Source organism: Phocoena phocoena, chromosome 7 (genome assembly GCF_963924675.1).
Source record: "Phocoena phocoena chromosome 7, mPhoPho1.1, whole genome shotgun sequence".
NCBI lineage: Eukaryota > Metazoa > Chordata > Mammalia > Artiodactyla > Phocoenidae > Phocoena > Phocoena phocoena.
Genome location: NC_089225.1, coordinates 16,496,274 through 16,520,048, shown reverse-complemented (window position 1 = coordinate 16,520,048; position 23,775 = coordinate 16,496,274). Strand labels below are relative to the sequence as shown.

Below are 23,775 nucleotides of genomic sequence, written 5' to 3'. Positions count from 1 at the left end.
GCTCCGCGGCATGTGGGATCTTCCCGGACTGGGGCACGAACCTGTGTCCCCTGCATTGGCAGGTGGACTTTCAACCACTGCGCCACCAGGGAAGCCCTAGTCAATTAATTTTTGACAAAGGCACCAAGAATACACAATGAGGAAAGGATAGTCTCTTCAATAAATGGTGTTTTTGGATGGGAAAAATGGGAAATTGGATATCCATATGCAAAAGAATGAAATTTTTGGATTTGACACCAAAAGCAAAAGCAAAAATAAACAACTGGGACCAAATCAAACTAAAAGGTCTTGCACAGCAAAGGAAAACATCAACAAAATGTAAAGGTAACCTATAGAATGGGAGAAAATATTTGCAAACCACATATCAATAAGGAGTTAATATCCAAAATATATAAGGAACTCATACAACTCAATAGCAAAAGAAACCAAATAATCTAATTTAAAAATGGGCAAAGGACCTGAATAGACATTTCTCCAAAGAAGACATACACGTGTCCAATTGGTATATGAAAAGAAATTCAGCATCCCTAATCATCAGGGAAATACAGATCAAAACTGCAATATCACCTCACAGCCTAATGACTTTTATAAAAAAGACAAGAGATAACAAAAGCTGGTAAATATGTGGAAAAAAGGAAACCCTTGTACACTGTTAGCAGGAATGTAAAATGGTATAGCAGCCACTATGGAAAATAGTAAACAGGTTCTCCAATAAATTAAAAAACAAAGCTACCATATAGTCCAACAATCCCACTTCCGGCTATATATCCTAAGAAAACAAAATCACTATCTCAAATCGGTATCTGTACTCCCATGTTCATTGCAGCATTATTCACAATAGCCAAGGTAAACCTAAAAGTCTGTTGACATACAAACGGATAAAGAAGATCATATATATATATGATATATATAATATATATATAATATACATTTATAATATATAATATTATTCAGACTTTAAGAAGAAGGAAATCCTGCCCTTTGCAACATGGATGAACTTCGAAGGCATTATGCTAAGTGAAATAAGACATACTGCATGGTACCACTTACATGTGGAATCGAAAAAGGAAAAAGTCAAACTTCTAGAAACAGAGAGTAGAACAGAAGTTGCCATGGGCTGGGGGTTGGGGGAGATGAGGAGTGGTTGGTAAAAGGGCACAAACTTTCAGGTATAAAGTGAGCAAAGTTCTAAGGATCTAATGTATAGCATGGTGACTATAGTTGAGAATACTTTATGGTATAACTGAAATTTGCTGAGAGTAGATCTTAAGCTTTTTGACCAAAAATAAATAAAGTAAGTATGTGAGGTGATGGATGTGTTAATTAAATTTATAGTGGAAATCCTTTCATAATGTATATGTGTATCAAATCATATTACATATTACAACTTATTTTGTCAATTATACCTCAATAAACCTGAAAAATAAAAATAAAAATTTGCTTGTTAATTTGTTTCTTAATAATAATAACTGGTTTATGGCCCCAAGAAGGAAAATTTGGGCCAACAGAGCAAACCGGATAATCTGGCTCTTCACTTACCTCTGTGAAGTATCCTAGCATTCTACTCCAGGAGGAAAATTGATTCAAGGTAGGAGTTAATATCCTGATCAAAAGACCCAAGATTGTTGGCTCATATGGCTTCCTTTATGCAAGCACACAGGTCTAGAGTAAAAAACACTAGATTGGGAATCAAAGAATGTGAAATTTGTCAGCAGCCTAGTTGTCAGGAAACTTGGAGTACGTTAGGGTGGCCATATAATTGAATGAATATAAATTACATTCTTTATTGGAGCACTGTTAATGATTATACCAGGACAACAAGATGTAAACTGGGACTGTCCTCCACAAACTGGGACACATGGCCATCCTAATTCTGTCACTAGAAACTCTCTAGAGACCCTTCCAACTGTAAAATGATGATCCTATGATTAATGAACCAGTTTAAAATTTTACCTCTAATGGTTAGAACTGACAAATGCTTAATGACTTTTCAAAATAATTAAGATGAAGAGTTTTAAATAATTAGAGCAAAGTTTTGAGAACACTATCTCCTTAAGATTCTATTTTCAGTCTTTCATGAGTCTTCCAAGATATTAAGAAATTATTGTTCTTAGTTCCTCTTTTTCAACACTTCTGTGAATACACTATCCTGAATGCTTTAGCTCTCATCCTCTCAGTCACTAAAAAATATTTTTCATGTTCTATTTTTATGTTTCGCTTTAAAGCAGCCACATTTTTGAGGAGCAAAGGAAAAGGGAAAGGATGGTGGTGGTAAGTAGAGGAGGAGGGCTGGGAATGATAACAGAAGTCCAGAGCAGGCATTTTCCCCCAAATCCTCTTTCTGGAGTGGACCCGAGATGGACAAAACCAATCCTGGCTTCAGAGTACTTCTTTTTTTTTGGCGGTACACGGGCCTCTCACTGCTGTGGCCTCTCCCGTTACGGAGCACAGGCTCCGGACGCGCAGGCCCAGCGGCCATGGCTCACGGGCCCAGCCACTCCACGGCATGTGGGATCCTCCCGGACTGGGGCACGAACCCGTGTCCCCCGCATCGGCAGGCGGACCCTCAACCACTGCCCCACCAGGGAAGCCCCAGAGTATTTCTTGTACTGTGACATCTTCACGTACTGTGATTCTGCTTTTAAAGATATGTGTTTTCCACACAATCGGGCCTCCAAACGCAAGCCAGCTACTTAGTGCCTATGCCAGCTCTGGGCCTGCTTGACCTCTGCTCTCTAGCTCGGAAGAGTTGACATCCGGAGGCTCCAAGTCCCAAGCTCCCGGTTACGCCCTGCAATGGGAGTCAACAGCAGGAAGAAAAGGAAAAGCAGGGCCCTTCTTTGTTGTCCTCGTCTCCGGCTGCATCGTGAGCGTGGCTCTGCTCTTCTCGTTGTTCTACAGGAAGATCTGCTTTATCAAATACCCGAGGTACATCTTGGAGACTCAGGCATGAAAGAATGAGTGCAAATGTTTGAATAAAAGGAAACTTTAGAAATCAAATACTTGTTGGGACTTCCCTGGCGGTCCAGTGGTTAAGACTCAGCACTTCCATCGCAGGGGGCGCGGGTCTGACCCCTGGTCAGGGAACTAAGATCCCGCATGCTGCACAGTGTGGCGGGAAAAAAAAAGAACCACCAAATACTTGTTTGCACAAGGACAGATCTGAATTTTTCATGTATTTTTACTGAAATAGAAGTACATACTATAAGTAGAATATGGTATAGTACATATGGCTTTACACAAATGCATTAAAATAAATCATACATACTTTACATTAGGTTATTTATAGTCTATAAAATAATCTTTCCCAAATCATATAGTATAAAAATAAGCAGTTTCGGGCTTCCTTGGTGGTGCAGTGGTTGAGAGTCCGCCTGCCGATGCTGTGGGCACGGGTTCGTGCCCTGGTCTGGGAGGATCCCACATGCCGCGGAGCGGCTAGGCCCGTGAGCCATGGCCGCTGTGCCTGCGCGTCCGGAGCCTGTGCTCCGCAACGGGAGAGGCCACAACAGTGAGAGGCCCGCATACAGCAAAAAAAAAAAAAAAAAAAGCAGTTTCAAATTGCCTCCGAAACTGGGATAGTTCTGGCCCCAAATTAGAATAGAATTTGTACCATAAGTAGTCATTAGAATTAATTTTATAATTGTGTTTAAAATTTAAATATGCCAGGTTCTGAAAATCGGAAAATATTCATTTTATTAAACAGATGGAAGAATAAAATTATCAAGTTTAAAAACAAATCTGAGGTAAATATCTGCATTAAATTACACTTAGGCAAATCTATCTCAGATTGTTTCCTTAATTTGTTTATTTATTTAACATTTCATCTTTCTAAAGTACTCTTTCATTACCTCTGGCCTTCTGGGTCTAGTAATTAAGGTGACTTTTATATAAAATGATCTCTACTACAGGGATGGGAGTATTTGCACTTAGCTACTGATTACTCAATACAGACCCATCAGATAAAATTAAAATGTTGCAGCTCGATCAGAATGATGCATTCTCGTCTTACGTTAAAATACAAATCACAGTATGTTGACACTTGATAATTTCAGCTTTAATTTACTAGCCAAAGGGGATTAAGAATATACTGTAAAATTTTAGTACAGTTGACCCTTGAACAGCTGTTCAGATTGAACTGCACAGGTCCACTAATATGCAGATATCGTTCAACAGTAAATATTACAGGACTATAAAGGTCTGTGGTTGAATATACGGATATGGAGGAACCATGGGAGATGGAGGGTCGACTATAAATTATACTCAGATTAACCCCCGTGTTGTTCAAGGGTCAACCGTATAGAAAATATCTTGGATGCAAAACAAACCTTCCCAAGAACTTAGCAGTATGACTATAAAGAAAGGCAAAATAAATATATATACCTGGTTCCACAAAAAGATTGCTGCCTAACCTCTAACATGAATCTGAATATTAAGACCCACTTCAGATTATACTAGTTGAACTTTACCCTACATTGTATCCTGGCATTGACTTTTTTTTTTTTTGGCCACTATCAGGTATTTCATGTTCTACTAACAAAGGGAATTAGCATTTTCAATGTCCTGTCTGCATTCTTTCTAGCCTCCTTCTGCTCAAGTTTTTAAAAATAGGTATTTCAAATGCAGTCAGAGCCTCCAGCGTGTGGGGAAAGCTCTCCCACCCACGTTTCCAGTGCACATCCTGCAGGCCCCCGGCAGTCAGTAGTTTAAGGAGATCATCCTGGATGGCTGCAAATGCTTTATTCAAGTTCCACATATGTCGCCAAACCCCAATCACTTAGCTGCATGTGCTTTTTGTTGTACGTACTCATCCCCAAATTTACTGTATAGATTTATTTTTTTAAATATCTTGATTGGAGTATAATTGCTTTACAATGGTGTGTTAGTTTCTGCTGTATAACAAAGTGAATCAGCTATACGTATACATATATCCCCATATCCCCTCCCTCTTGTGTCTCCCTCCCACCCTCCCTATCACACCCCTCTAGGTGGTCACAAAGCACCGAACTGATCTCCCTGTGCTATGCAGCTGCTTCCCACTAGCTATCTATTTTACATTTGGGAGTGTATATATGTCCATGCCACTCTCTCACTTTGTCCCACCTTCCCCCTCCCCACCAGCGTCCTCAAGTCTCTGTTCTCTACGTCTGCGTCTTGATTCCTGCCCTGCCACTAGGTTCTTCAGTACCGTTTTCTTAGATTCCATATATGTGCGTTAGCATACATACTGTATGGATTTAGATGGCGGGGTAAAGAAAAAGGACACTGGTTGTGATTATCTTCTTTAACAAGATGAAGTTAAACGAAAAAAATCTAATACTATTTTAGCCCAGTACTTTTAGCATCCCCAATTTTTTAGATTATAAATTCACAAGAGTGAATACACTAGTGACTATTTTTAAATAAAACACTGAATAACTTCATGCTATAAAAATTATATGCTCACGGGCTTCCCTGATGGCACAGTGGTTAAGAATCCGCCTGCCAGTGCAGGGGACACGGGTTCGAGCCCTGGTCTGGGAAGATCCCACATGCCATGGAGCAACTAAGCCCGTGCGCCACAACTACTGAGCCTGTGCTCTAGAACCTGCGAGCCACAACTACTGAGCCCGTGTGCCACAACTACTGAAGCCCGTGTGCCTAGAGCCCAGGCTCTGCAACAAGAGAAGCCACCACAACGAGAAGCCCGTGCACCACAACGAAGAGTAGCCCCCGCTCGCCGCAACTAGAGAAAGCCCACACGCAGCAACAAAGACCCAACGCAGCCAATAAATAAATAAATAAAAATTTAAAAAATTATATGCTCACAATTTTAGCTTGGATTTGTTTTGTAGCTTATTTAATGCTGTCTGAAAATCAAGCAGGTAATGAAAACTACACATTTGAGCATGCATTATAGGAGGCAACATAGTGGAGACTCTAATAAGGCCAGTCGTTGAGAAAAGCATGCCCATTTATCTGATACACTCAGCCTCCAGAAACTGTCATGAATTCCAATATAATTTCTTCAATGCTGCTTTAAAATCTGACTGAAAACTTTTTTACAGAGTCTGGATGCTAAGCTGTAATGAAAGCAGAAACGAAACTATGGTCTATGCAATCTCACTGTTACCACCACACCACTCTCTGTAAAGCACCAAACACACATACAGTGTTTGGCATTCTCTCTTGAACTAGAGAACTTTTAGAATCACAGAATTTGAGAGGTGACAGGAACTTAGAAGGCGTTAAGTTTAGTTCCTCCCTTTCCATTTGAGAATAGGAAGGGGAGGATGGAATAAGGGAATCAGCATTTATCAAGCCCCCCAGGCACGTAGGACTGGGCACTTCCAACTTTACTACCTCAATTCTCACAGTCCCAGGTAGGTAGCATTAACCTCCATTTTACAGCTAAGGAAATGTAGGCCTACCTGGATTAAATACCTGCCCCCCCTCCTGCCCCCCAGTAAATCCACTAATGGAGAACAGGGGAATTCCAACTTCAAAGTCACTGCTCTTTCCTGAGGGTAATGATTCACAAAGCGCGGTCCTAGGACCAGCAGCAGGGGCATTACCTGGAAACTTGTTAGGAATGCAGATTTGCAGGCCTTGCCCAGCCCTTCTGAATGAGAAACTCTGGGGTGGGCCCAGCAAGCCCTCCAAGTGATGCTGGTGGGCCCTCAAGTGTGAGAGCCACTGCTCTTTAGCATGTTGCCTCTTGGAAGCCTTACCTGGAGCATATGTATTAAAATACATATAATTCTACACTGAGCTACTGCAAAGGTCAGAAGAACTTAGTGTATTACCCATTATCCCTGAATATTATGACAGGGATGGCCTTCAACAAAATTTTGCTTTTGATGTTACGGTCTAACTGCTTGACATTGAATTTTTTCATAAGAAAAAAAAAGTGAGAGCTATTCTGAATAAACAAATATTGCCAGTAAGATTCTGAAGAACTGTTTTCATCTTATGTCCCAAATAAATAAGACTTGAAACAAAAATCTTCTGCCTGCCTTATAAAGATCCACTGAAATTGACAAATACCCTTGCCTGACTGACTTTAGTATTACTTGCCATAATTAAAACTAGGTATAGGAAAACCAAGTAGGGATATACTGAATGTTTAGCATACAAGGATCTAAGTTAAAGTTAATAAAAGTAGCTCTTAAGAAAGAAACCACGTGTAAAATTAAATTAAAAACTAAGAATTTAATGAAGTACCTTGTTAAAAATTTCCATTTGGAAGGTTTCCTTTTCCAACTTTAAACATCATGAAGGAAATGCTGTCTTCATCTGAGTGCTCCTCCACTCCAAACCCCCAAATGAAAAATAAAATAATTCATGTTACCAGAAATTCAAAATGTTCTCATTGGATATTTTGCCGTTTCACTTTAGCATTTCGGCAAGTATGCCTAACCGGAGAATACTAATTCCTTTCCATATGTAATTTTTCCTTAAATTTTTGTCAATGATTTCATTAGTTGCCATTCTAGTATGTATAGTTATCATATAGGAAATTTTATAGGAAAGTCTTGTTTTTTAAATGCAATGACATTAAAAATGATGCTTAGTTCCTAAGATATATAAAACACAATTTTTTTTAGAAAACCAAAAAATCAGAATGAAAATAAGGTAATCATTATAATAAGAGTTAAAGTTAAAATAAAGATTTCAATTATCATGTCCTCTTGACGCCTAATGGCAAAACAAAAAAGCTTCATGTTAATATAACAATAAATTCCCAATGGTCATTATTTGCTTTGAATTTATAATCAACTCCTTTTCTGTCCGCAGTTTTTAAAAGGCTCTTAATATTTAAAGGGAAGTTTCCTATGTACATATACAGGACAGACTACGAAATACTGTACTATTAGTTTTTCTACAGATGGACGAGGCTGATAGTATAAAAAAGGAAATGTGGGGCATCTAAAAATTGCAAGTCTATGTAAAAAAATGTACCTCAGTTTAGCCAAATGGAATTTTTGGTACATGACGTAATAAAATAGAACCCTACCTTCAAATTCTGTAGACTTGAGAATCTCATATATGCCCTGTCACCATCGAAGAAACAAAATCAGCACACAATTATGTTAGCTGTATAAGTTAAATTTGCAGATGTCAGAGGTAACAGTCATCTCTTAATTCTTTGAATTCTTCCTATAATATTATTTAGTAATAGAGAATCTTTCAAAAGGAAAGTAGGGAGAAATGAGGCAGGATTCTAACAACTAGAATTGCTTAAAATAAAAATGACATTTCATTTATTTGCTGATATGATTCTGGGAAATATATTTTAAAATTACTTCCTACTTTGTCTTTCTTTAGAGATATTTTGTTTCTTCAACCAGCACACTGAGGATTAGCGCTACAGATCTTACCAAACTGCCTTATGAAAAGCCTTGGCTTCCAGAGAAGTCACACCTTGCAACCCCAAATTGGTTCTGCATGATTCATTGTGGAGCAGGCATGAGCATTTGTCCTGAAATAAGACTGTATACCTTTGAGAACATTCATTTAACCTTGTGAGCTCACTTCTATAGAAACAATTAATTTTATTCATTGGCTGCCAGTGGGAAAATCAGTTTAAGGAATTAATTAAGTCAGGCTGACAGAAGTCAATATATCAACTTTTTAAAAATCAAAATTTATTTAATGGAATGTCTTACGTATATCTAATGGCTTTTCTGAGCTTCAAAAAGCGTTCATCTAAGCACTTTTAAGGCTGCCTCATTTTTCAGTTTTGTTTTAGTAGAGATTCTGATGTTCATCTAACTGAAAGTGTTTCTGACAAAACAGCAGACTCCCTTTCATCAAGGTCATAATTTGAAATGTTATACAATAATGGAATTTAAATTATGTATGGGAAGAAAAGTAGAAGACTGAAACAAGGTATTAGAAATCCCTATTTGGGTCTTTAGATTCAGAAAAATATAATCACAGGCCAACACTGTTCCAACAGAGATGAAGGACATTAGCAGTTACTTGAGTGTAACCTCTCCCAACATTTCCAAAGGCCTGCAGTGTGGTTGCTGTGACCCTAGGGCCCTGATACTTAGACTTCTGGGTAATCACAGAATGAAAGTAATCTACCATAACTTAATTTTCTGAGAAGGTGAACCCTTAACTACAAGGTGCAGAAAGGAAGTCTTCAACTGCTCACTTGCCATGGCTACAGTATTCAAATACCAAAATCATTTAGATAAATATAACCTGGGAGAAAAAACAATATGTAAGTTGGCAAAGCAGCAGTAATCCCTACTTTCAGCTAACCAATGTAATTTTGCTTCCTTCTAAAGAGGTTCTTTGACAAAAAGCAGAGCCTAGTGGAAGACCTCCTCAAGATTTATCCAGTATGTTAACAAGGCTGACTACTTCTGGAATCCTGAGTGACAACACATGATCTGTATGACATGTGAACATAGAGCACATGGACAACCAAAAAATTCTAAGTTCAACCTCTTTTCCTACCATATTTACAGAAAAATTTAAAGCTTGAATTTCACTGACACTGTTTCAACTATTTCATCCCGTAAACTGCGGAAAGGTACTGGCGAACTGTCAAAACAGCAAAAAACATGAAGTAGGGGTATACAGATAGGGAACGTCAACCAAACTTAGTCTCTGAGTAACTGAAATGTACTTCATTAGTTCTTTTCAAGAGAAAATTTCTTCGAGGTCCACATTCTTTACATGCCTTTAACCTGTGCCAAGCTCACAAAATCAGGATTCTTTTCGGTTTAAGATTTATTGGTGACACCAAATAGGATAACATCTATTTTTAAAATTTAATGTTATCAACAATCTTTTAAATTAATATAATATAAAATCTCAGGACAAGCAGAAAGATGGCTAAACTTCATTTTAGACTTACGGTAACATCGAAGCAATTTTAAGAACGTGAATAAGACGAACTGAAGCTAAATATTGCAAAGGGAATTTTAAAAAATCAGATGTGTTAAGAAATTTTGAAGAGAAAGGAACTAATCTCACAAAACTTGAGAAGGAAGTACGTTCTGATTAATCAAAAGCCTGGATGAATCCTGAGACATACATTCATCCTCTGAGGGCTACAGTGAGGAGAGTCCAGGAGCTGCTGCACAATAAGGACATATAAGACCTAAGTATAAAAGTTAAAATCAGGAGTATCTATATTTAATGTAAACTTGGTAAAGGAAATCTCCAAATGTAATTTTTAAAGTAGAATTTCTTCTTGCCTTCCTTCTTTGGTTTTTAACCATAAAAATTTATTTAGGAAAACTAAAATTATTTAAAGAAGAGGCATCCAGTTCTAGGATAATTTGGCACATTTATATGTGAAAAAAATCAGAAACCAATTGATAGATCTATAATACACACACATATATATAAACATTTTATTTTAATAATACTCTTTATCACTTCAATTTACATCATTCCATTATGAAAATGTTTAATTGAAGAGAGGATATTTCTTCAAAACTCTAAATAAGCAGAGCTTTATCAATTAAACTTACAGCAATACAGTCTTTAGAAGTACATGATTCTTCATTTTACAATACTTCTCCTTTAAAAATTTGTCATGGTTTGTCACAGATTTAAAGTAGAAGGCACCTAATGCTATGAAAGGATAATACAGTATATGTAGTGTAAGTGAACCAGATCTTTTCTCAAATATCGATTCTTTCTAAAGTCCTACCAAATTTGTGTGAGTATATTTGCTGCATAAATTAAACATTTTTCGTGTTGTTAATTTGTAATATTCTACAAAACTCAAAAATATAATCCATACCTATTATAGGCAGCTTATTTTAGCATTTTACCTGTAAGAAACACCAATCTATATACTTAAAATGATTTCTTGAAAACATTTTCATAATATAGTCCAGCATTTAACAAATAATATGTGAAAATAAAGTCTCCAGAACATTAAAATTTTATCCCTTGATTAGTCCTAATTATTTCATCAGCTGAATTCCTTGAGATGTGTAAGGCAGGTTGGTCCTTCAGATGGACTGTAGACTGAAACTTCCTATAACTGTAGTGATATGTACACAGCCACATAGCAAAGTACTTCATTATGAAAATGAAGAAAACAGACAAGAGGAAAATATGTTTTAGAGTTCCAAAGAACTGAAACTGCTATTTTTCAGACTAGGCACCGAAACATTTTTCTACAAAAACTTGCCAGAGATTGTCTCTTCACCGTATATTGTTCCATTATCAAGCTAAAAATAAAAACAAACACGGGATCATCATTAGATTACAACTGTCATAGCTTTAATTTCTATAGTTTATATTTTAAAAAGAAAATTATCTTACCATTGGAATATATATCAAACACAGCCTATATACTTAATAACTGGATACCAGAACTTGAGGTGAGTTCTAAGAACTCATGAAAGTGAGTTCTACAGCAATGTCAAAGGCTGACATCCAATACTACTTTAAGATCACATAATAACAGTTTTATTCAAGGTACATTCCACCATTACCCCTGTCAAGACAAAGACTGCTGCCCAACCTGCCCTACTTTATTCTACTCTATTGTAGTCCATCTTCTTCAGTCTTCACTATCTCCTCTTTATCCAGCTCTCACTTCCAAAAATATCTGGGTGAGGGTGGGTATGAGTGTGAGTATGGGAATAATGCACAGCATACTAGGGAGGGAAAGTGTATAAATTATAGCATTAAAAAGCTTTAAAGAATAACTATTTGCATTTTTTTAATTTTTAAAAATTAAAACAATTTTAAAAGAGCAAAATATACATAGTTCTACTCTGTCCCCAAAACCTCAGTAAAAAGATAATAAAGGGATTTTTTTAAAGAAGTATAAACCACATGGACATAGAGAAGAACAGAGACAAGAAAAGAGCAGCCAACTCTTAGCTAGCAATGAAGAAATACAACCAGATGCCTCTGTAAGGAGGGGTGAAGAAACAACTAAAAGTAGGCAGATTGGTACAAAGTTTATAGAAAAAGCAGTTAGACACTCAGATGCCCGCCCCTCACGTTTCACAGCTGGTCAAGTGCCTCTTCTCTATCCCAGGAGAAGATCTGAGGTTTATTCTCCAAAAAGGGTAGTAACAGAGGGTCTCTGGACTGGGGAAATGCCAGGCACAAACCTACATGGCTCAGGTAAAAGTAACATTTATATAGGCATAACAATGTAAACACTGATTACACATCTATTCAAAATCACAGGATAAATATCCTGGGATGATGAGGAGGTAGGAATGATACAGGGCTGGAAGGCAGGCAAGTGCAGTGGGAGCAGAGGAGGGGGAAACTGAAAGTAACCTGTCCTCATGTGCCATAGTGGGAAAACCAACTGAAGAGGCCTGAAACTGAGAAATCAAGAAATAGAAGTATAAGCATGGTACTTAGATGGAGAGGAAAATATGAAACAAATCAATGAAGAGTTTAAAGGGACTCCTCAGGGTGGGAAAAGAATGAAAGCAGGATAGGCAGTGCAGGGCAGGGGATAGCTGCATTGTACAGTAAGAATTGTAGAACTCTAACTCTTCAAACTATGTGCATATATAACCATCCTAAGAGGAAAAACTAGAATAAAAAAAGACCAATCAAAGAAAAACATAAAACCAAGACAAATAGCCTTGGGTTAGAGGTGAATTTACCATGAAGATAAACTTAAGCTTCATGGCCAATGTGAGTGCAAGGAGTTGACAGGAGTTCTTCAATGTTCTAGGTGAAGAGGGGAAGCCCAGGTGTAATCAAGAAACATTTCAATATAAATCGTCTAAAGTTATCTCAGAAGAAAGGGACCAGAATTTCCAGAATTTTAGTAATTTATTGTGACCTCTTGCTCTAAATAAATAATTGCTTTCCTACCTACCAAAGATATACGGTGGATATATTCCAAGGACTCATTAAGAGAAACATAAACTATCACGTACTCTTTCTGTCATGTAAGAAATATATAAGATACTATTTCTTAAAATTAAAAAAAAAAATGTGGAAATGTTTTCGAAACATTGTTAAGTGAAAAGCATAGTCAGAGAATCAGGATATATATTGTGCCAGTTGTGGTAAACACACACACATACATGGAGAAGAGACTGGATATACACTGAAGTATTACATTTTTTCTTAATTTTATACTCAGAAAAAAATATTTTTCTAAAGTGTATCATTAAGTAAAATGATGACCATTAGCATGAATGTAAGTAATAGTTAAAACTTGGAATCACAGGCTTCCCTGGTGGCGCAGTGGTTGAGAGTCCGTCTGCCGATGCAGGGGATGCGGGTTCGTGCCCCGGTCCGGGAAGATCCCACATGCTGCGGAGCGGCTGGGCCCGTGAGCCGTGGCCACTGGGCCTGCGCATCCGGAGCCTGTGCTCTGCGACAGGAGAGGCCACAGCAGTAAGAGGCCCGCATACCGCAAAAAAACCTCAAAAAACTTGGAATCACTTGTGATTATTTTGTAGTGTATAGAAATAGCAAATCACAATGTTTTGTACCTGGATCTAACAGTGTTGTAGTTCAAGTATAATTTAATTTTAAAAAATAGATAAAAAATTTTTAATTGCCTTATTTTAGGACCATCTTGTCAATTTCCACAAGAAAGCTCGTTAGAATATTGACTGGGATTGCACTCAATCTATAGATCAGTTTAGGGATAACTGGGTTTTTAATAGTACATCTTAATGGGTTGAGTCATTCAACCCATGAACACATTATTATATCTCTCCATTTACTCATATCTCTAATTTTTCTCTGAATTATTTTTTAGTTTTCCATCTACAAGTCTTGCACAATGTTTGTTAAATGTACTTGTATTTTTAAAAGTTCATTGTTTATGGAATTTTTCTTAATTTAATTATTGTTCATTGCTACATATAGAAATAATAGGAAGATTTTTTTATATTGACACTGTATATGTGATCTTGCTAAACTCAATTATTCTAATAACTTTTTTTGCTAATTCCTTAGAATTTCTAAATATAATCATGCAATCTGCAACTGAATACAATTTTACTTCTTCCTTTTCAAAAAGCAAACAAACAAACAAAACTTGGGAATCACTTAATTTGACTCAGGTATTATATTGTATGTGTTTTAAACTTACCAAGTATTTAATTCTTCTAACAACTTTGTGAGGGAGGTTCTACTGCAACCCCATTTTACAGATAAGAAAGCTGAGGCACAGTGAGGTTAAGAACGTTGCATAAAGTCACAGAGCTAGTACATAGAGAAGCTGGAATTGGAACCCAGGAAGTTTGACTCCAGAATTGGACTCCCTTAGCCTCTAAGCTATATTGCCTCTCAAACAACTAATAATGGAAAATCGATTCTGTATTTGAGCAATACAAGAATAAGAATCTTATTCAATACTACTGTCAGCTAACATACAAACCTGGACTACAGCTAACTAGCTCCATCCTCCTGAGAAACACCGTGCATAGGAATGAGACTCTCACACTGTTCGCTGTCTTCTGGAACCCTTAAAAAAAGACAATAGTTAGGAAAGCTTTAGACCTAAGGAACCCTTAAAAATGATCTACTCCACTGGCTGAGGCTTGAGGTCAGACCTAAGACAAGGTCAAGATTCTCCAACAAATTGTCCCAAATTCTTTTTAGAGTAGAATGTAAAAAGGTTTCTCTCTCTTAAAAAGAAAGAAATTGAAAAAAAATGGAGGCAATGTTATCATATTTTATTATGAATTTTTTTCAAACAAACAAATGTTTTCTACATTTAAATTTGTTTTAGCAAAGCAGTAAGCACTTTGGTTGTACCTGTGAATCAAAACTTTTTTTTTTTTTTAAAAAGCAGTTGGGAAGAAACTATCTTATCACCTGAAGGGTCTGAACAAATTCTTTTATCTGGCACTGTACATATAAAATTATAATCTTTTAAAAGTTCTTCACAGAATCTCTAAAAAGCTAGGCCAGCATGATATGATTCCTAATTTACTTAGTAAACATTATTTTTTAAAAATCTGTATTAGAAATTAACCTACCTCTGAATTCGATGTTTTCTGCATATAAAGGCAAAAATTCTTCTGATTCCCACCATCACAGGATCCCAATTATTATAATGGCACAAGAGAGTTACAATAAAAAATGAAAAAAATACAGGGATAGCGCCTGCAAAAAATAACCAAGAAAACTGCACCTAAAAATAAGAGATGGAAGAAAAACAAAACACCCACAATTACCATTAAGACAAGTTTTCCACTTATGATAACTTGCAGGAATACAGTAAAACACCAAGAAAATAATACTAATCTTTGACAACATTTTAAGTATGTTATTATTAAATATAAGGATTCAGGACGTCAACATATTAACCACTTGCTTAAATTACCAACAAAAATACTTCTTGCTTGGAAAATAGCCTAAAGGAAAGCATGCTTTTCACTAATAAGTACAGGCATAGTACATGAGAAACAGAATTATGAAATTTTAAGCATTTGCCTTACACATCACATTGCCCATATTTTCTTTACTGATTACTGCCTGTTCTCAAGTTGATTCTTCCCCTTTAGTTCCTGAAGTCATTTTTAAAAACTCCCACTTTTGAAAAACTAGGTTATGCTATTGCTATGATATGTGTGTTATGTTACGGTTCTTAAGACAGTACTAAAAACAGATGAAACTCAAGTAAAACTTTTGCAAACATTTTATTGATGAAATATAGCCTGATTATCTAGTAACAAATGAAACAGAAAATTTCAAAAGGAAATCATAACTAAGTAAAATAAAGATCACGGGGGGGGGACCTTGAAGATGGCGGAAGAGTAAGACGCGGAGATCGCCCTCCTCCCCACGGATACACCAGAAATACATCCACACGTGGAACAACTCCTACAGAACTCCTACTGAAGGCTGGCAGAAGACCTCAGACCTCCCAAAAGGCAAGAAACTCCCCACGTAACTGGGTAGGGCAAAAGAAAAAACAGAGACAAAAGAATAAGGACGGCACCTGCACCAGTGGGAGCGAGCTGTGAAGGAGGAAAAGTTTCCACACACTAGGAAGCCCCTCCGCGGGCGGAGACTGCGGGAGGCAGAGGGGGGAGTTTCGGGAACGCGGAGTAGTGCACAGCGACGGGTGCGGAGGGCAAAGCGGGGAGATTCCTGCACAGACGATCGGTGCCGACCAGCACTCACCAACCCGAGAGGCTTGTCTGCTCACCCGCCGGGGCGGGCGGGGCTGCGAGCTGAGGCTCGGGTTTTGGTTTTGGACGGAGCTCAGGGAGAGGACTGGGGTTGGCGGCTTGAACATAGCCTGAAGGGGTTAGTGCACCACGGCTAGCCGGGAGGGAGTTCGGGGAAAAGCCTGCACCGGCCGAAGAGGCAAGAGACTTTTTCTTCCCTCTTTGTTTCCTGGTGCGCGAGGAGAGGGGTTTAAGAGCGCTGCTTAAAGGAACTCCAGAGACGGGCGCGAGCCGCGGCTAAAAGCGCGAACCCCAGAGACGGGCGCGAGCCGCGGCTGAGGGCGCGAGCCCCCGAGACGGGCGCGAGCCGCGGCTAAAACCGCGGACCCAAGAGCCGGGCGGGAGACGCTAAGGCTGCTGCTGCCGCCACCAAGGGGCCTGTGTGCGAGCACAGGTCACTCTCCGCGCCCCTCTTCCGCGGAGCCTGTGCAGCCCGCCACTGCCAGGTTCCCGGGATCCAGGGACAACTTCCCCGGGACAGCGCACGGCGGGCCTCAGGCTGGTGCAACGTCACGCCGGCCTCTGCCGCAACGTCACGCTGCCTCTGCCGCCGCAGGCCGGCCCCGCACGCAGTGCCCCTCCTTCCCCCATCCCCCAACCCCCGGCCTGAGTGAGCCGGAGGCCCCGAATCAGCGGCTCCTTTAACCCCGTCCTGTCTGAGCGAAAAAACAGATGCCCTCCAGCGACCTACACGCAGAGGCAGGGCCAAATCCAAAGCTGAGCTCCCGTGAGCTGTGAGAACAAAGAAGAGAAAGGGAAATCTCTCCCAGCAGCCACAGAAGCAGCGGATTAAAGCTCCACAATCAACTTGATATACCCTGCATCTGTGGAATACCTGAATAGACAAGGAATGATCCCAAATTGAAGAGGTGGAATTTAGCAGCGAGATCTATGATTTTTTTCCCTTTTCCTCTTTTTGTGAATGTGTACGTGTATGCTTCTGTGTGAGATCTTGTCTGTATACTCTTGCTTCCACCATTTGTCCTAGGGCTCTATCCGTCCATGACTTTTTTTTAAAAATTCTTTTTCTTAATAATTAAGTTTAATTGTAGTAACTTTATTATACTTTACCTTCGTTCTTTCTTTCTTTCCTTCCTTCCTTCCCTCCTTTAGACAACGAATCACCCCAAATTGAGGAGGTGGTCTCAGGGAGAAGGATTTATGATTTTTCCCCCTTTACCTCTTTTTGTGAAGGTGTATGTGTATGCTTCTGTGTAAGATTTTCTCTGTATAGCTTTGCTTCCAACATTTGTCCTAAGGTTCTATCCGTCCCTTTTTTTTTTTCTAAATATTTTTTAATTCAATAACTATATTATACTTTATTTTATTTTTACTGTATCATCTTTCTTTCTGTCTTTTTTCCTTCTTTCCCTCCTTCCTTCCTTCCTCCCTCCCTCCCTCCCTCCTTTCTTTCCTTCTTTGCTTCTTTCTTCCTTCCTTACTTTCCTCCTTTCCTTCTTTCTTTACTCATACTTCTACTAATTCTCCCTACTTTTTCTCCCTTTTATTCTGAGCTGTGTGGATGAAAGGCTCTTGGTGCTCCAACCAGGAGTCAGGGCTCTGCCTCTGAGGTAGGAGAGCCAACTTCAGGACACTGGTCAACAAGAGACCTCCCAGCTCCACATAATATTAAACGGTGGAAATATCCCAGAGACCTCCATCTTAACACCAGCACCCAGCTTCACTCAACGACCAGCAAGCCACAGTGCTGGACAACCTATGCCAAACAACTAGCAAAACAGGAACACAACCCCACCCATTAGCAGAGAGGCTGCCTAAAATCATAATAAGGCCACAGACACCCCAAAACACACCACCAGACGTGAACCTGCCCACTAGAGAGACAAGATCCAGCCTCATCCAGCACAACACAGGCACTAGTCCCCTCCACCAGGAAGCCTACACAACCCACTGAAACAACCTTAGCCACTGGAGACAGACATCAAAAACAACGGGAACTACGAAAGTCCAGCCTGCAAAAAGGAGACCCCAAACACAGTAAGATAAGCAAAATGAGAAGACAGAAAAACACACAGCAGATGAAGGAGCAAGATAAAAACCCACCAGACCTAACAAATGAAGAGGAAATAGGCAATCTACCTGAAAAAGAATTCAGAATAATGATAGTAAGGATGATCCGAAATCTTGGAAGTAGAATGGACAAAATGCAAGAAACAGTTAACAAGGACCTACAAGAACTAAAGATGAAACAAGCAACGATGAACAATGCAATAAATGAAATTAAAATCACTCTAGATAGGATCAATAGCAGAATAACTGAGGCAGAAGAACGGATAAGTGACCTGGAAGATAAAGTAGTGGAAATAACTACTGCAGAGCAGAATAAAGGAAAAAGAATGAAAAGAACTGAGGACAGTCTCAGAGACCTCTGGGACAACATGAAACGCACCAACATTCGAATTATAGGGGTTCCAGAAGAAGAAGAAAGAAAGAAAGGGACTGAGAAAATATTTGAAGAGATTATAGTTGAAAACTTCCCTAATATGGGAAAGGAAATAGTTAATCAAGTCCAGGAAGCACAGAGGGTCCCATACAGGATAAATACAAGGAGAAACACGCCAAGACACATATTAATCAAACTGTCAAAAATTAAATACAAAGAAAGCATATTAAAAGCAGCAAGGGAAAAACAACAAATAACACACAAGGGAATCCCCATAAGGTTAACAGCTGATCTCTCAGCAGAAACCCTACAAGCCAGAAGGGAGTGGCAGGACATACTGAAAGTGATGAAGGAGAATAGCCTGCAACCAAGACTACTCTACCCAGCAAGGATCTCATTCACATTTGATGGAGAAATTAAAACCTTTACAGACAAGCAAAAGCTGAGAGAGTTCAGCACCACCAAACCAGCTTTACAACAAATGCTAAAGGAACTTCTCTAGACACGAAACACAAGAGAAGGAAATGACCTATAGTAGCGAACCCAAAACAATATATAAAATGGAAATAGGAACATACATATCGATAATTACCTTAAATGTAAATGGACTAAATGCTCCCACCAAAAGACACAGATTGGCTGAATGGATACAAAAACAAGACCCTTATATATGCTGTCTACAAGAGACCCACTTCAGAACTAGAGACACATACAGACTGAAAGTAAGGGGATGGAAAAAGATATTCCATGCAAATGGAAACCAAAAGAAAGCTGGAGTAGCAATTCTCATATCAGACAAAATAGACTTTAAAATAAGGACTATTAAAAGGGACAAAGAAGGACACTACATAATGATCAAGGGATCGATCCAAGAAGAAGATATAACAATTGTAAATATTTATGCACCCAACATAGGAGCACCTCAATACATAAGGCAAATACTAACAACCATAAAAGGGGAGATCAACAGTAACACATTCATTGTAGGGGACTTTAACACCCCACTTTCACCCATGGACAGATCATCCAAAATGAAAATAAATAAGGAAACACAAGCTTTAAATGATACATTAAACAAGATGGACTTAATTGATATTTATAGGACACTCCATCCAAAAACAACAGAATACACATTTTTCTCAAGTGCTCATGGAACATTCTCCAGGATAGATCATATCTTGGGTCACAAATCAAGCCTTGGTAAATTTAAGAAAACTGAAATTGTATCAAGTATCTTTTCCGACCACAACGCCATGAGACTAGATATCAATTACAGGAAAAAATCTGTAAAAAATACAAACACATGGAGGCTAAACAATACACTACTTAATAATGAAGTGATCACTGAAGAAATCAAAGAGGAAATAAAAAAAATACCTAGAAACAAATGACAATGGAGACACAACGACCCAAAACCTATGGGATGCAGCAAAAGCAGTTCTAAGGGGGAAGTTTATAGCAATACAAGCCCACCTTAAGAAGCAGGAAACATCTCGAATAAACAACCTAACCTTGCACCTCAAGCAATTAGAGAAAGAAGAACAAAAAAACCCCAAAGCTAGCAGAAGGAAAGAAATCATAAAAATCAGATCAGAAATAAATGAAAAAGAAATGAAGGAAACAATAGCAAAGATCAATAAAACTAAAAGCTGGTTCTTTGAGAAGATAAACAAAATAGATAAACCACTAGCCAGACTCATCAAGAAAAAAAGGGAGAAGACTCAAATCAATAGAATTAGAAATGAAAAAGGAGAAGTAACAACTGACACTGCAGAAATAAAAAAAATCATGAGAGATTACTACAAGCAACTCTATGCCAATAAAATGGACAATCTGGAAGAAATGGACAAATTCTTAGAAATGCACAACCTGCCAAGACTGAATCAGGAAGAAATAGAAAATATGAACAGACCAATCACAAGCACTGAAATTGAAACTGTGATTAAAAACCTTCCAACAAACAAAAGCCCAGGACCAGATGGCTTCACAGGTGAATTCTATCAAACGTTTAGAGAAGAGCTAACACCTATCCTTCTCAAACTCTTCCAAAATATAGCAGAGGGAGGAACACACCCAAATTCCTTCTACGAGGCCACCATCACCTTGATACCAAAACCAGACAAGGATGTCACAAAGAAAGAAAACTACAGGCCAATATCACTGATGAACATAGATGCAAAAATCCTCAACAAAATACTAGCAAACAGAATCCAAAAGCACATTAAAAGGATCATACACCATGATCAAGTGGGGTTTATTCCAGGAATGCAAGGATTCTTCAATATACGCAAATCTATCAATGTGATAAACCATATTAACAAATTGAAGGAGAAAAACCATATGATCATCTCAATAGATGCAGAGAAAGCTTTCGACAAAATTCAACACCCATTTATGATAAAAACCCTCCAGAAAGTAGGCATAGAGGGAACTTTCCTAAACATAATAAAAGCCATATATGACAAGCCCACAGCAAACATCATCCTCAATGGTGAAAAACTGAAAGCATTTCCACTAAGATCAGGAACAAGACAAGGTTGCCCACTCTCACCACTCTTATTCAACATAGTTTTGGAAGTTTTAGCCACAGCAATCAGAGAAGAAAAGGAAATAAAAGGAATCCAAATCGGAAAAGAAGAAGTAAAGCTGTCACTGTTTGCAGATGACATGATACTATACATAGAGAATCCTAAAGATGCTACCAGAAAACTACTAGAGCTAATCAATGAATTTGGTAAAGTAGCAGGATACAAAATTAATGCACAGAAATCTCTGGCATTCCTATATACTAATGATGAAAAATCTGAAAGTGAAATCAAGAAAACACTCCCATTTACCATTGCAACAAAAAGAATAAAATATCTAGGAATAAACCTACCTAAGGATACGAAAGACCTGTATGCAGAAAATTATAAGACACTGATGAAAGAAATTAAAGATGATACAAATAGATGGAGAGATATACCATGTTCTTGGATGGGAAGAATCAACATTGTGAAAATGACTCTACTACCCAAAGCAATCTACAGATTCAATGCAATCCCTATCAAACTACCACTGGCATTTTTCACAGAACTAGAACAAAAAATTTCGCAATTTGTATGGAAACACAAAAGACCCCGAATAGCCAAAGCAATCTTGAGAACGAAAAAAGGAGCTGGAGGAATAAGGCTCCCTGACTTTAGACTATATTACAAAGCAACAGTAATCAAGACAGTATGGTACTGGCAGAAAAACAGAAAGATAGATCAGTGGAACAGGATAGAAAGCCCAGAGATAAACCCACGCACATATGGACACCTTATCTTTGATAAAGGAGGCAGGAATGTACAGTGGAGAAAGGACAGCCTCTTCAATAAATGGTGCTGGGAAAACTGGACAGGTACATGTAAAAGTATGAGATTAGATCACTCCCTAACACCATACACAAAAATAAGCTCAAAATGGATTAAAGACCTACATGTAAGGCCAGAAACTATCAAACTCTTAGAAGAAAACATAGGAAGAACACTCTATGACATAAATCACAGCAAGATCCTTTCTGACCCACCTCCTAGAGTAATGGAAATAGAAACAAAAATAAACAAATGGGACCTAATGAAACTTCAAAGCTTTTGCACAGCAAAGGAAACCATAACCAAGACCAAAAGACAACCCTCAGAATGGGAGAAAACATTTGCAAATGAAGCAACTGACAAAGGATTAATCTCCAAAATTTACAAGCAGCTCATGCAGCTCAATAACAAAAAAACAAACAACCCCATCCAAAAATGGGCAGAAGACCTAAATAGACATTTCTCCAAAGAAGATATACAGAATGCCAACAAACACATGAAAGAATGCTCAACATCATTAATCATTAGAGAAATGCAAATCAAAACTACAATGAGATATCATCTCACACCAGTCAGAATGGCCATCATCAAAAAATCTAGAAACAATAAATGCTGGAGAGGGTGTGGAGAAAAGGGGACACTCTTGCACTGCTGGTGGGAATGTGAATTGGTTCAGCCACTGTGGAGAACAGTATGGAGGTTCCTTAAAAAACTACAAATAGAATTACCATATGACCCAGCAATCCCACTACTTGGCATATACCCTGAGAAAACCAAAATTCAAAAAGAGTCATGTACCAAAATGTTCATTGCAGCTCTATTTACAATAGCCAGGACATGGAAACAACCTAGGCGCCCATCATCGGATGAATGGATAAAGAAGATGTGGCACATATACACAATGGAATATTACTCAGCCTTAAAAAGAAATGAAATTGAGCTATTTGTAATGAGATGGATAGACCTAGAGTCTGTCATACAGAGTGAAGTAAGTCAGAAAGAAAAAGACAAATACCGTATGCTAACACATATATATGGAATTTAAGGGAAAAAAATGTCATGAAGAACCTAGGGGTAAGATAGGAATAAAGACGCAGACCTACTGGAGAACGGACTTGAGGATATGGGGAGGGGGAAGGGTGAGTTTTGACAGGGCGAGAGAGAGTCATGGACATATACACACTAACAAATGTAGTAAGGTAGATAGCTGGGGGGAAGCAGCCGCAAGGCACAGGGATATTAGCTCGGTGCTTTGTGACAGCCTGGAAGTGTGGGATGGGGAGAGTGGGAGGGAGGGAGACTCAAGAGGGAAGACATATGGGAACATATGTATATGTATAGCTGATTCACTTTGTTATAAAGCAGAAACTAACACACCATTGTAAAGCAATTATACCCCAATAAAGATGTTTAAAAAAAAAAAAAAAAGATCACAAAGAGAAATACTTTCAGGGGTGAGGAGCCCTCAGATCGCCAAGCCTGACCCTCCAATCCATCATTTTATCAGGGTCATCAAGAAAATTAAAAATGAGACACCATAAAGTTACCAAAACAAAACAAAAAAATCATTCTTTCCTTTACCATCTAGATTCAACTAAGGATCAAAAACAATCACTAAAAAGAGCCTGCACTGATTAACTATTGAGACTCAGCTGCAACACACTGGTGGTTTGCTTTCAAAATAATGACAAAAACAGTAACTCCTATCTTTAAAATAGGGAAGAAAAATTGCTTGCCCTCTCTAAGCATTAAAAAAAATGAGGCTAAGAATCAAAGGCAAGACTCCCTCTTGTGGAAAACATATACTATTCCATTTCATACCACCCATTAGTCAGAGTAAAGGGGTTTTGTGAGAATAATGGTTTCTTTTATGAGGGACTCATAATGGGTAACACAAGAA

The 23,775-nt window shown here is 38.4% G+C and overlaps 1 protein-coding gene across 1 annotated transcript in view; it reads right to left on the bottom strand.

Annotated features, from left to right (window-relative positions):
• Window positions 1–8,617: 8,617 nt before the first annotated feature.
• The window catches only part of SLC35F5 (solute carrier family 35 member F5), a 52,445-nt gene continuing 37,287 nt past the window's right edge, over window positions 8,618–23,775 (bottom strand). The window contains exons 14-16 of the mRNA XM_065880338.1: window positions 14,940–15,094; window positions 14,336–14,422; window positions 8,618–11,186 (exon numbers count right to left, since the gene is read on the bottom strand). Of these exons, the coding sequence (XP_065736410.1) occupies window positions 14,347–14,422; window positions 14,940–15,094 (231 nt within the window). The 3' untranslated portion in view covers window positions 8,618–11,186; window positions 14,336–14,346. The remainder of the gene's footprint in view (window positions 11,187–14,335; window positions 14,423–14,939; window positions 15,095–23,775) is intronic.